Below are 14515 nucleotides of genomic sequence, written 5' to 3'. Positions count from 1 at the left end.
AGGGTACGTTCTATCATATGTGGTGGGAATGTAAGGTTATTAAAAGCTTCTGGGAAATGATCTATAATGAGCTGCAGAAAATGTTTAAAATAACTTTTGTTAAAAAACCAGAAGCTTTCTTATTAGGATCGATAGGAACTGAACTACCTAAAGAACAGAAGAAAATTTTTATGTGCGCTACAACAGCCGCCCGAATATTGTTAGCCCAGAGATGGAAGGAAGAAAAGACACCGACAAAAGAATGGCAGATCAAGCTAATGGACTATGCAGAAATGGCAAAATTAACGGTAAAGCTCAAAGACTACAATAACAAGAAATTTTAAAAAGAGTGGGAATCGTTTGCTGTTTCTGTGCAAAAATACTGTAAACAAGTTGATACATTGGCAGGGTTTTAAGTAAATGTTTACAACCAGTAGAAAATTAGACTTAAGGGAAATAATAATGGAAAAAGTTTAAGAATGGATATGCAGAAGAAATTGGTTAATATAAGGAACCAGAAGGGGGTATGGAGGGAAGTCCAGAGATTTAAAGAATCTCAAAGAGAAGGTTTGTTTTTATTTGTAAAAATGTAACTGTGAAAAATAAAAATTTATTTACACTAAATACACACACACACACACACACACACACTGAATAGACCATGGGCAACTTCCCGTGTCTTTATTAGTGATTTAGAGAGTTGCAGGTGCCATTTCCCCAAAGCCATTGGCAACCCTGTCCTGGTAATTTCAGCCCCTAAAATTGATCTTTGTCACTGGGGAGATGGTGGCTTTCTGCTGCTTAACTTAAACACAGAAAACAGCAGCTTGTTTCAAAAGATAAAAATGCATTCCTTGGGACATAATCCGCCACAACATGCTCTCAAGACAAAGACCTGAGAATACAGCAGCCACATTTTACCCTCAAAAAATGTCTGTGCCAGTTTAACACTGCCTTTCCCTCTGCTTAGAGAAAAACGCTTCTGCAATTCTTGCCAGATACGGCAACTGATACCTCCCCCAAATTGTCTCTCTGTGTGTGGTTTTAAAGGCTTTCCAGGAAAGACAGCTATTGTGCTTTTATTTTCTGACAGGATCCAGTGTAACACTGATCACCAAATCAGTCACTGGGGGCACTGGAATTCCCACTCCACCTCCCACCACCCTGGGCTTTAGGCTTTTGCACAGATTTTCATTTCAGTTGGTTGGAGCGTGCTGCTGATAACGCCAAGGTTGCAGGTTCCATCCACATAAGGAACAGCTGCATATTCCTGCATTGCAGGGGTTTGGACTAGATGATCCTCAGGTTCCCTTCCAGCTCTCTGATTCTATGTTCTATATGCAGTTATAGACATGTACGGCTGAAATAAGGCTTCCATGAAAGCTACACAACTGCAGATTATTTGCAGGGTGAATGCAATCCTGCTGATCCCTTGAACATCTAACTACTGGAGAAGAGAAGACAGAGTAACTGTGGTCAAGCTGGTCAGTGCTCTGGGATAGTGTCTTTTTATTTGGAGGGAATGCAGGCTGAAAGTATGAAGGTTTAAATTAGATCCACTGAACTTTATGATGTACATCTTCATAGGCCTGTGATGCCTGAAAGAGTTCTCTTTACTGCAACTCACTCATGTTTAGTAGTCTCCTGACAGAGTTTTTATACTCAGAAAGGTTCTTATCTGTTTCTCCTTCATTTTTCAATTCAACCACCGACTTTCTGTAGGCCAGAATTTTTTGTGAGGCAAGAAGCTCCTGCCTACTGACTTCTTCAGTTCTGTCACCTGCTCGTATTCGAACCAGTGTCTCCAAAGCATTCTTCTCAGAGGCGCTGTTCTCCCAGATGTATTCCTCCATGTCAGCCTCCGTCTTTTCTTTTTCCCACTCTTCTGTTTTCTGAAAGGAAAAATAAGTTTTTAGTGGAAAGGGTGAAGGACTAAGTTTAATACCACAGTCATAGTACTCAGTGGCCTAGAGCAGTAGCTCTAGGAATAGCGTTTCAGGTAACCTGGTGTTCCTTGGAAGCTTTTTAGAAGTTTCTCACTTAGAAGGGCATTAATGGTAGACAAGCTCTCTTGTGTGACCATTAATCATGATGTGCAGCCAAAAGGATGCACACTCCATTCGTGCAGAGGTGCAAAAGTCCTGGTCAAGGCTCTGTGTGCACTCTAGAATCCTTTGCAAAATGCAGGGATTCTATGACAACCAAACGGGTTTCTCACAGAAAAAGACAAAGGGGATGCACTCCCTGAAAGTGAGATAAAATCCACTGGTCTTTTTCAAAACGGAAGTGTTTGTATACTCAGTTGTTACTGCATCCTGCCTCCACACCATTGCACACACTTATATTTAGGTAAGGACTTCTATAAAAGGTTTTCCTTCTGAAAAAACAGATGCATTAAACATATCACAACTATCTATAGCTATCTCAATAGAGCATACTTATTAGCTGAAAAATTAACTGATCAGTTATCTTGGAAACAGCCAATTGACCAAATATGCATTAACTGACTGAATTTTTTGTTGTTTTAAATTTAGATCCCACCCTGTTCCAAAGGGTTGGTAACAAAAACAGCTCACAGCAGAAAATTGCTAAAATTTCCTCACCCATTCTCAACTTAATATTGAGTTGAGCCCAGCTCAAGATAGATGTATATCTTACAATTATAAAAGATTAGGCTGTTGGTGGGGCCTTCAGTGGGGAGTTCTAAAACATAGCTGAGAATAACCTTCAGCCATTGCTTCTGACCTGCAGGAACATGCCAGAACCAAAATCATCACAAAACTAGGTATGACCTTAATGCCCATAGCCCCCGAACTAATGCCTTAGTAGATTACCAATTAAAGATTGATAAACTATGTTCAAGTCAAAAGCTTTCCATGGAGCCATTATGACCACACCCTTGAACTGTGCTTGCACATAGTTACTTCCTACACGAGTATGCAACTTTATAGGAAGAGCTAAGACAATGACCTGGTAGCTATCTGAGAATATCTCTGCTATTCTGCACCCATTCACTGTACATTAAGAACATGCGGCATATTTAGTAATCTCTGCAAATGGGAAATGTTTGTTTTGCCACTGGGTGGCAGCAAACCATCAACACTTTAAGTTTTGGCATATGGAGAAATTCAGTGCCACAGCACGAATCCAACAAGAACTCTCCAGGGAATTAGTACATGGCAGAAAAGAAAAAAAACAAAAGCCACACGGAAGCTCTGCAGGAACCCTTATCACTGCCCAACGTGGTTTCTCGGCAGGATGCTGATGTGAGGTGCAGCAGCTGGGAGCCACGGGTCACCTGAAGTCAAATTCCTATTCAGCCATAGGACAAATGGGTGACCTCAAACAAATCACCTTCCCAGCCTGGTTTAATCTCACAGGTTTGTTGGGATGTTAAATTGGAAGCAGCCATACACAAGGAACTTCTTGCAGGATGAGTGGAATAAAAACGTGACAAAATAACAGAGGAGCAGCCTGTATATCAGCACTACCAGACAGGACCTGCTTTCGAGCATCCAATACTCAAGTGGGGCCATTGTGAAAACAGGAAGCTGGACAAGATGAGCCTCTGCTCTGATCCAGCAGGGTTGCCCCAGTCACACAGCATGGCTTCGAACACATATAAAAACATAATAAAACATCACACATAAAAAATTTCCCATACAGGGCTGCCTTCAGATGTCTTCTACAAGTCAGATAGTGTCATACCTTGGGTTACAGATGCTTTGGGTTGCGCGATTTTGGGTTGTGCACTGCTCCGAACCCGGAGTACCGGAACAGGTTACTTCCGGGTTTCGGTGCTTGCGCAAAGCTCTAAATCGTGCTTTGAGCATAAGTGCTGAATCACAACCTGTGCGTGCCCAGACGCGGCGCTGCAGGTTGCGAACGTGCTTCCTGCATGGATCATGTTCGCAACCTGAGCGTCCACTGTAGCTGTTTATTTCCCTGACATCTGATGGGTGTTCCACAGGGTGGGTGCCACTACTGAGAAGGCCCTCTGCCTGATTCCCTGTAACCTCACATCTCGCAGTGAGGGAACCGCCAGAAGGACGTTGGAGCTGGACCTCAGTGTCCGGGCAGAACGATGGGGGTGGAGATGCTCCTTGAGGTATACAGGACCGAGACCGTTTAAGGCTTTCAAGGTCAGAACCAACACTTTGGATTGTGCTCAGAAACATACTGGGAGCCAGTGTAGATCCTTTAAGACCAGTGTTATATGATCTCAGCAGCCACTCCCAGTCACCAGTCTAGCTGCCACATTCTGGATTAGCTCTAGTTTCCAAGTTACCTTCAAAGGTAGCCCCACGTGACAAGAAAAGCCCGCACCTGCCCTAGCTATTAACTTCTTGAAATCAGGAAGTATCTAACACTGTCCTAGAGTGGTTCCAGCTGCTCCTCTCTAAGTCTCTCATACAGGCAAGTCTGTTGTCCTGTTTTTGACAGCTTCAAGTTTCCCTGCTGTTGGAACTGGAGGCATTGTTTTCTAGTGACTTCATTTTTATCTAGCAAGCAACTTTGGGAGGGTTGTTTGATACTCCATGCCACAGTTGCTGTAAGTTTTCACAGTTTCATCTTTTCCCCAACATAGTTTAACATCACTTTTCCCCAACCAGGTGCCCACCAGACATTTTGGACTACAACTCCCATTAGCTCTGCCTAGCAGGGCCAATGGTTAAGGATGCTGTGATCTGTAGTCCAAAGCAGGTAGAGGATATCAGCTTGGGGAAAGCAGATCTACTTGAGACTGCAAGCAAGGTCATTTGGAGGTTTGGAGTGAGGTCTCATTAGTATGCCAATGACATCCAATTCTCTTTCTTTTCCATCTAACCCAGATAAGGCAGGGGATAATACTGGCGCCTGGAATCTCTAACAGTCTGGCTGGGGACCAGTGAACTGAAGCTCAAACCAGACAAGGTAGTCATACTATTATTAGGTTATGTGGAATTTGCTTTCAGTCTACTATGGATGAAGTTGCACGTATTCAAAAAGATCAGGTATGCAGCTTGAGGGGAGGGAGTTCTTTCCGATCTGGACTTATTATGGGTTGCTGAGCAGCAGCATACATGGCCTGATTTATCTTTTCCAGCTGTCCCAGAGAAAACCTGATCCTTTCAAAGTTTTCCATGCTTTGATCATGATCAGGTCATACTATGTTTTATTCAGTGATGCATCTGCATATTGCTCAGAACCTTCAGCAGGTTAAAAATGTCTCTGCCTGTTAATTTTGTAAAGTCAATCACATTTGTCCAGCATCTAAAAATCTTCCCTAGCAGCCAGTTTATCTCCGAACATAGGTCAAAATGCTGGTTTTTGCTTTCTAAAGCCCCAAATAGCCTGAAATCTGGGGCATTTTAGAAGGAATACCAACTTCCATAAGATCTTATCTGTATATGAAGAATGTGGTGAGGCATCCCCCCTTAGAAGTAAAAGGGATACTAAGTCAAGACCAGGTCTTTTTTATTGCAGCTCCCAGACTCTCTGGAATGGAATTCCAGAGGGAATTCCATTCCCTCTATGACTGATGGTGCCTATATTTCAATGCAAATTTAAGACTCCTATGTTCTCCCAAGCCTTTGGTGCACCATGATTAAGATGTGAAGTGTAGAGTTTTGTGCCACAGGCATTGGCAGCATTTCTGGTTTTACCTTTTAATAGCTTCCATGTTGCTTTGCTAAAGTTCTGAGTTTTTATTTTGGATTATTTTATTTTTAGGTTGTACATCACTTTAGAGATTGTGACAAAGCTGAAAGGTGATATATATGGTTACAGTAGCACCTTAACACACATTTTTTCAGATTCATTATTAAACTGCAGCCCTCTTCAGGTATTTAAACTGAGTAAGGTTAAAAGGAAACAAGCCCCACCTCTTCACCGTCCCTCAGCGCACCACCTCCTTTCAAAACTTTGTGTTGAACATGCAAGTCCGAAGGGGGCTTCTACATGTGTCCCACCTATGGGACTGGAAATCCTGTTTCTAATTATGTAATTAATTAATAATAATAATATAATAATAATAATTTATTATTTATACCCCGTCCATCTGGCTGCGTTTCCCCAGCCACTCTGGGCGGCTTCCAACTGAATATTAAAAACAGTACAGCATCGAACATTAAAAACTTCCCTAAAGAGGGCTGCCTTCAGTTGTCTTTTAAAAGTAAAATAGTTGTTTATTGCTTTGACATCTGCTGGGAGGGCATTCCACAGGGCAGGCGCCACTACCAAGAAGGCCCTCTGCCTGGTTCCCTGTAACCTTACTTCTCGCAATGAAGGAACCGCCAGAAGGCCCTCGGCGCTGGATCCCAGTGTCCGGGCTGAACGATGGGGGTGGAGACGCTCCTTCAGGTATACAGCACCGAGGCCGTTTAGGGCTTTAAAGGTCAGCACCAACACTTTGAATTGTGCTCGGAAACGTACTGGGAGCCAATGCAGATCTCTCAGAACCGGTGTTATGTGGTCCCGGCGGCCACTCCCAGTCACCAGTCTAGCTGCCGCATTCTGAATTAATTGCAGTTTCCGGGTCACCTTCAAAGGTAGGCACACATAGAGCGTGTTGCAGTAGTCCAAGCGTGAGATAACTAGAGCATGCACCACTCTGGCAAGACAGTCCGTGGGCACGTAGGGTCTTAGCCTGCGTACCAGGTGGAGCTGGTAGACAGCTGCCCTGGACACAGAATTAACCAGTGCCTCCATGGACAGCTGTGAGTCCAAAATGACTCCAAGGCTGCACACCTGGTCCTTCAGGGGCACAGTTACCCCATTCAGGACCAGGGAATCCCCCACACCCGCCTGCCCCCTGTCCCCCAAAAACAGTACTTCTGTCTTGTCAGGATTCAACCTCAATCTGTTAGCCGCCATCCATCCTCCAACAGCCTCCAGGCACTCACACAGGACCTTCACCGCCTTCACTGGTTCTGATTTAAAGGAGAGGTAGAGCTGGGTGTCATCTGCATACTGATGAACACCCAGCCCAAACCCCCTGATGATCTCTCCCAGCGGCTTCATATAGATATTATGGGGGAGAGGACGGAACCCTGAGGCACCCCACAAGTGAGGGCCCAGGGGTCTGAACACTCATCCCCCACCACCACTTTCTGGACACGGCCCAGGAGAAAGGAGCGGAACCACCGTATAACAGTGCCCCCAGCTCCCAGCCCCTCAAGACGGTCCAGAAGGATGTTATGGTCGATGGTGTCAAACGCCACTGAGAGATCCAGCAGAACTAGGAAACAGCTCTCACCTTTGTCCCTAGCCCGCGGAGATCATCAACCAGTGCGGCCAAGGCAGTTTCAGTCCCATGGTGAGGCCTGAATCCCGATTGGAAGGGATCCAAATGGTCCGCATCCTCCAGGTGTGCTTGGAGTTGTTTGGCAACCACCCGCTTAATTAATTAATTTATTATACTGTGCAGAGAGTTCCAAGGATGCTCACAGGACTGCATACAAAAGCCCCCTTCAGACCAAAGGGAAGCATGTGGCTGCCGAAAAGATTCAAATGGGAAAGCCCCAACACAAGGTACGCAGAAGACAAAAATAAAAATACACACAAAGCTAACTAAAAGGCTTGGACAAAGGACCCAAATCTTCTCAGTTCTTGCCCAGCAATACCTTTCTATCTTTTGAAAGTATTTCACTTTCACCTACAGCCACATCAGAACTGAGCACCAGGATGTGTAGAATAGAAAGTGTCAGGGATGTTTCAGTTGAGATTCTTGCATTGCAGGAGGCTGGACTAGATGACTCTCGGAGTCCCTTCCAACTCTACAGTTCTATGAAAAACAAAGCCAATATCCACAGCAGCCTCTCTCTCTGTTATTCCCACTTAACTATCATTGATAATCCATAGACTCCAGAAAAGTTTAATTTCTTTAGTCGTGCATCCATCGTAAAGGACAGCATTTAAACTAATCTAACAAAGCTTTCCAGAACTAACAGCAATGGGAGAGGAACAAGTTGGAAAGGCTCTATCCATTGCATCATGTTGTCTTAGATCTTTGATACTACACCTACATATTCTTAAATCTATTCTTACCAGACCTATGTCTGAATTGAAACTGTTCTGTTTTCTTTCTCAGTAAGACTAGATACCATCTTGTGTTTGTATCCACGCCTTTCTCTTCTGCACTACACTGGCTCAGAAACTAAGATGTGAATCGGGAAGTGACTCCCCTATTCAGATCTTGCTCTTGCCATGAACTCTCTGGTTGGCCTTAGAAGAAGCTGCTGCCAGCAGCCTCAGTCTGACATTTTCAACATGGGGATAATTTGGAGTCTCCAAGAGGGTTGCTGGAAGGATTACGTAAATAGTGTATGTGTGAGAAATTATTACTTGTCCAAAGAGCTCAGGTTGGCCTAGATGGAGACCTTGTTTTATCCTCACAACCACATGGGATGCATCACTTCAGACTACAGCTCAGATGACTGAGCAACTCCACAGATGATTCCCTTCAGACAGAAAAATAGCAAGGGAGAAGGACAGCTAGAGCACATCTCCCTCACATGCTGATTTTCTATGGTAGCCTGTATGCTTTCCACCCTTGGATAGATAGCAGCTTTGGGTGTGAAAGGAGATTTTAGATCAGAAAAATAGCACAGGGGAAGAGAGTTAACTCTGCTCTCTGTTTGATCTGATTTGGGCAACCAAAACAGATTTCAAGCTTTAAGAAAACCCATAGGAGATCTGATCACAAATATCCTACAGTCTTGACTAGTTTGGCCCCAATTTACCCCAAGATCACAAAGTAGGTTTCATAGCTACGTAAATGAAGGATTTAACTATGCTCCTATCCAACATACTTGCTTTCAGATTATTCTGTTTAAATCCTATTAATCATCCAACAACGACTTGGATGATGGACTCAAGGGCATCCTGATCAAATTTGCAGATGACACCAAACTGGGAGGGGTGGCTAAAACCCCAGAGGACAGGATCACACTTCAAAACGACCTTGACAGATTAGAGAACTGGGCCAAAACAAGCAAGATGAACTTTAACAGGGAGAAATGTAAAGTATTGCACTTGGGCAAAAAAAATGAGAGGCACAAATACAAGATGGGGGACACCTGGCTTGAGAGCAGTACATGTGAAAAGGATCTAGGAGTCTTGGTTGACCACAAACTTGACATGAGCCAACAGTGTGACGCGGCAGCTAAAAAAGCCAATGCAATTCTGGGCTGCATCAATAGGAGTATAGCATCTAGATCAAGGGAAGTAATAGTGCCACTGTATTCTGCTCTGGTCAGACCTCGCCTGGAGTACTGTGTCCAGTTCTGGGCACCACAGTTCAAGAAGGACACTGACAAACTGGAACGTGTCCAGAGGAGGGCAACAAAAATGGTCAAAGGCCTGGAAACGATGCCTTATGAGGAACGGCTAAGGGAGCTGGGCATGTTTAGCCTGGAGAAGAGGAGGTTAAGGGGTGATATGATAGCCATGTTCAAATATATAAAAGGATGTCATATAGAGGAGGGAGAAAGGTTGTTTTCTGCTGCTCCAGAGAAGCGGACACGGAGCAATGGATCCAAACTACAAGAAAGAAGATTCCACCTAAACATTAGGAGGAACTTCCTGACAGTAAGAGCTGTTCGACAGTGGAATTTGCTGCCAAGGAGTGTGGTGGAGTCTCCGTCTTTGGAGGTCTTTAAGCAGAGGCTTGACAACCATATGTCAGGAGTGCTCTGATGGTGTTTCCTGCTTGGCAGGGGGTTGGACTCGATGGCCCTTGTGGTCTATTCCAACTCTATGATTCTATTTTGTTGACCAACTGAGAGTACTGATGTCCTTACCAAGGGATGAGTTCCCCCCTGCCATTTTAAAATTTCAGAGATTAAGAATTAAGATTAAGAAACACTTGTATGAAGTTGCGAAAAATGCTACTGAACACGCTTCCTTCGGAGGGATCAACCGTTCATGGAAAAAAAAATCCAATGTGTTGCAGCAGGCCATGCATTTTTCATTGAAATCAAAGACAATTACAACTGACGAGGTTATTAAGTATTTATGTGGAAGTTGAAAGGTAATAAAAGGGTATGGGACTTGTGTGTATTCAATACACACCAAGCACTCACACAAGCAATATCATATGGCTAAGTCTTCCATCACTGAGTAATGCTAGAGTCAAGGACAGATGTGTTCATCTGGAATTAATAACCCCTTTGAGCTTCCAGCATACTTAGAATCAGTGTCTGAATGGCTACAGACACCTATGAATTGGGAACAATTCACCTTCACCCAACTTTATAGGTTTTCAAAATACTAAAGCATTAGTGTTTATGTTTCTAAAAATTCCTCAGTTGAAGGAAGTACGGTTAAACAGTTAACATCAGTTAACACCGTTTCCCAGGACTTCTCAATACTGAGCACCTTAGTGAGAAGATCAACAATTAAAACGCTGGCACTGAAAGACAGCCTATTTTCTCCTTCAATGTATTGCAAGAAAGAGTGTTGGGGTGTCTGACAGGAGACACTGTTCATGTAAAGTGACAGGACTTCCAGAGGCCGAGCCCCATATCAACTAAGTGGCACAACACACTGGAGCTCCATTGATATGCTGCTATTTATTCCCTCAGGTCACCGTCCTCATCCCCATATCTCTTCTCCCTTTCGCTGAAGCACTACTGAGGGAAGAGGCGGGCCATTGCTGAGGAGATTTACCTGGGCAAGAAACAGAATCAAGAGTCTTCCTACCTCAGCTTTTCCATAGTGCCCTAAACAGATTAAAATGTATTTAGTGACTGTGTAGCACTGAGGACATCATAGTACAGATGTCCCGCCACTAATTTTCATGAATGCTATAGACCTGTTCAGTCATCAATGCTAATTTTGTTTGTCAACATGGAAGCAGGGAGTGGGGATCCACCAAGAGCTCCACTTCACCTTTGCACAAAGAGCACATCTTCCTGTTAGGATGGAAACTGTGTGTGTGCAGCTGTGCATGCCAAGGTTCCCACACAACCCATGACTCAGCATAATTGGGGTTTCCAGGATGCGAGGAAACCTTTGAAGGCTCCATATGACAGATGGTCCCATTCTCTGCACAAAGACTAAGGGTGGGGCTGATGGGGATGTGCCCACTCCCAAGTTGACAAACACAGGAACATAAATGTCCCTAATAGCCATCATTTCATCTGACAAACTAGGTAAGCAAATTGTCTGTTGAAACAGCCATAATTTTTCTTCTTAGTGCTCTAAGCACTCCACACTGATTTCCGTAGTAATCCCGTAGACCACCAAGGCAGGTATTATACTTAGAGAGAGAGGCCCAAGACGTTGGCTCATTCATGGTCCGTGTACAACACTAAGCTAGAGCTACTGCTTTACCACTTACCTCAGATCTGTGCATATCAGACAGAAATAAGCACAACAAATCCTGATTAGCAGACACTGGCTGCTTTCAAATGACAGGAAGCCCCACTGCAGGGGTCATTAGTCTGCTACCCTCCAGATATTGCTGGACTCACCAGCCCCAGCCAGTGTAGCCAATGGCCAGGAATGATGAAAGCTGATTCAGCTGAGGGCCACAGGTTGGCCACTCAAAGGAAATTGCCGTATACTGAGACAGTCCATTTGCCAATTGGCCTCAGTATTGTCTATATTGACTGGCAGAGGCTCCAGGGTTTCAGGCAAGAGTCTTCCCCAGCCCAGCCTGGAGATACTGGGGACTGAACCTGGGATTTCCTGCATGAAAAGCAAACACTCTACAACTGAGCAGCTTCCCTTTCTTGCCCCCGTTTCAGTTCTGGTGCATTCAACATGTACTGATCTGTGCACATAAAAAAGAGGACCTGTAAGATGGAACTTTGCTCAATGTTTGAAAAAGATATAAAGTTTTTCACTGTATTAACATACCATCTGTGGAAAACAATAGCTTTGACCCAACACACAAGCACATCAATGTTGTTGTTGTTTAGTCGTTTAGTCGTGTCCGACTCTTCGTGACCCCATGGACCAGAGCACGCCAGGCACCTCTGTCCTCCACTACCTCCCGCAGCTTGGTCAAACTCATGCTGGTAACCTCGAAAACACTATCCAACCATCTCGTCCTCTGTCGCCCCCTTCTCCTTGTGCCCTCCATCTTTCCCAGCATCAGTGTCTTCTCCAGGGAGTCTTCTCTTCTCATGAGGTGGCCAAAGTACTGGAGCCACAGCTTCACGATCTGTCCTTCCAGTGAGCACTCAGGGCTGATTTCCTTAAGAATGGATGCGTTTGATCTTCTTGCAGTCCATGGGACTCTCAAGAGTCTTCTCCAGCACCATAGTTCAAAAGCATCAATTCTTCGGCGATCAGCCTTCTTTATGGTCCAGCTCTCACTTCCATACAACACTACTGGGAAATCCATGGCTTTAACTATATGAACCTTTGTTGGCAAGGTGACGTCTCTACTTCTCAAGATGCTGTCTAGGCCTGTCATTGCCCTTCTCCCAAGAAGCAGGCGTCTTTTAATTTTGTGACTGCTGTCACCATCTGCAGTGATCATGGAGCCCAAGAAAGTAAAATCTCTCACTGCCTCCATTTCTTCCCCTTCTATTTGCCAGGTGATGGGACCCGTGGCCATGATCTTCGTTTTTTTGATGTTGAGCTTCAGACCATATTTTGCGCTCTCCTCTTTCACCCTCATTAAAAGGTTCTTTAATTCCTCCTCACTTTCTGCCATCAAGGTTGTGTCATCTGCATATCTGAGGTTGTTGATATTTCTTCCGGCAATCTTAATTCCAGCTTGGGATTCATCCAGCCCAGCCTTTCGCATGATGTATTCTGCATATAAATTAAATAAGCAGGGAGACAAAATACAGCCTTGTCGTACTCCTTTCCCAATTTTGAACCAATCAGTTGTTCCATATCCAGTTCTAACTGTAGCTTCTTGTCCCACATAGAGATTTCTCAGGAGACAGATGAGGTGATCAGGCACTCCCATTTCTTTAAGAACTTGCCATAGTTTGCTGTGGTCGACACAAAGGCTTTTGCATAGTCAATGAAGCAGAAGTAGATGTCTTTCTGGAACTCTCTAGCTTTCTCCATAATCCAGCACATGTTTGCAATTTGGTCTCTGGTTCCTCTGCCTCTTCTAAATCCAGCTTGCACTTCTGGGAGTTCTCGATCCACATACTGCTTGAGCCTTCCTTGTAGAATTTTAAGCATAACCTTGCTAGCGTGTGAAATGAGTGCAATTGTGCGGTAGTTGGAGCATTCTTTGGCACTGCCCTTCTTTGGGATTGGGATGTAGACTGATCTTCTCCAATCCTCTGGCCACTGCTGAGTTTTCCAAATTTGCTGGCATATTGAGTGTAGCACCTTAACAGCATCATCTTTTAAATTTTTAAATAGTTCAGCTGGAATACCATCACTTCCGCTGGCCTTGTTATTTGCAGTGCTTTCTAAGGCCCATTTGACTTCACTTTCCAGGATGTCTGGCTCAAGGTCAGCAACCACACTACCTGGGGTGTACGAGCCATCCATATCTTTCTGGTATAATTCCTCTGTGTATTCTTGCCACCTCTTCTTGATGTCTTCTGCTTCTGTTAGGTCCTTACCACTTTTGTCCTTTATTATGGTAATCTTTGTACAAAATGTTCCTTTCATATCTCCAATTTTCTTGAACAGATCTCTGGTTCTTCCCATTCTGTTGTTTTCCTCTATTTGTTTGCATTGCTCGTTTAAGAAGGCCTTCTTGTCTCTCCTTGCTATTCTTTGGAAATCTGCATTCAGTTTCCTGTATCTTTCACTATCTCCCTCCCATTTTGCTTGCCTTCTCTCCCCCGCTATTTGTAAGGCCTCATTGGACAGCCACTTTGCTTTCTTGCATTTCCTTTTCATTGGGATGGTTTTCGTTGCTGCCTCCTGTACAATGTTACGAGCCTCAATCCATAGTTCTTCAGGCACTCTGTCCACCAAATCTAAATCCTTAAACCTGTTCCTCACTTCCACTGTGTATTCATAAGGGATCTGACTTAGATTGTATCTTACGGGCCCAGTGGTTTTTCCTACTTTCTTCAGTTTAAGCTTGAATTTTGCTATAAGAAGCTGATGATCTGAGCCACAGTCAGCTCCAGGTCTTGTTTTTGCTGACTGTATAGAGCTTCTCCATCTTTGGCTGCAGAGAATATAATCAATCTGATTTCGATGCTGCCCATCTGGTGATGTCCATGTGTAGAGTCGTCTCTTGTGTTGTTGGAAAAGCGTGTTTGTGATGACCAGCTTGTTCTCTTGACAGAACTCTATTAGCCTTTGCCCTACTTCATTTTGATCTCCAAGGCCAAACTTGCCAGTTGTACCTTTTATCTCTTGCCTCCCTACTTTAGCATTCCAATCCCCTATAATGAGAAGAACATCCTTCTTTGGTGTCACTTCTATAAGGTGTTGTAAGTCTTCATAGAATTGGTCAATTTCAGTTTCTTCAAGCACATCAATATAGGTGTTCAAATAATTCCTCTCTACCATCAATGTAAATAAGCCATTTTATTTGTGAACAACATCTAATCAAATAAATGTTACACATTTTAAGTCAAGCTTGGCTGTCACAAATGTCATGCATCAATTCTTA

At 44.0% G+C, this 14515-nt stretch overlaps 1 protein-coding gene across 4 annotated transcripts in view; it reads right to left on the bottom strand.

The window, feature by feature from the left end:
* Positions 1 to 1471: 1471 nt before the first annotated feature.
* The window catches only part of MRPS35 (mitochondrial ribosomal protein S35), a 30497-nt gene continuing 17453 nt past the window's right edge, over positions 1472 to 14515 (bottom strand). For 3 of the 4 annotated variants that reach the window (XM_077930831.1, XM_077930829.1, XM_077930830.1), the window contains one exon: positions 1472 to 1871. In XM_077930831.1, coding sequence (XP_077786957.1) covers positions 1593 to 1871 — 279 coding nt within the window. In that variant the 3' untranslated portion in view covers positions 1472 to 1592. Of the gene's footprint in view, positions 1872 to 10629; positions 14511 to 14515 lie in introns of those variants that run through there. The other variant, XR_013393339.1, reaches the window with a different exon arrangement.

This window comes from Podarcis muralis, chromosome 6 (genome assembly GCF_964188315.1).
Source record: "Podarcis muralis chromosome 6, rPodMur119.hap1.1, whole genome shotgun sequence".
In the NCBI taxonomy this organism is placed as follows: domain Eukaryota; kingdom Metazoa; phylum Chordata; class Lepidosauria; order Squamata; family Lacertidae; genus Podarcis; species Podarcis muralis.
This window is presented reverse-complemented; position numbering and strand designations above follow the sequence as displayed.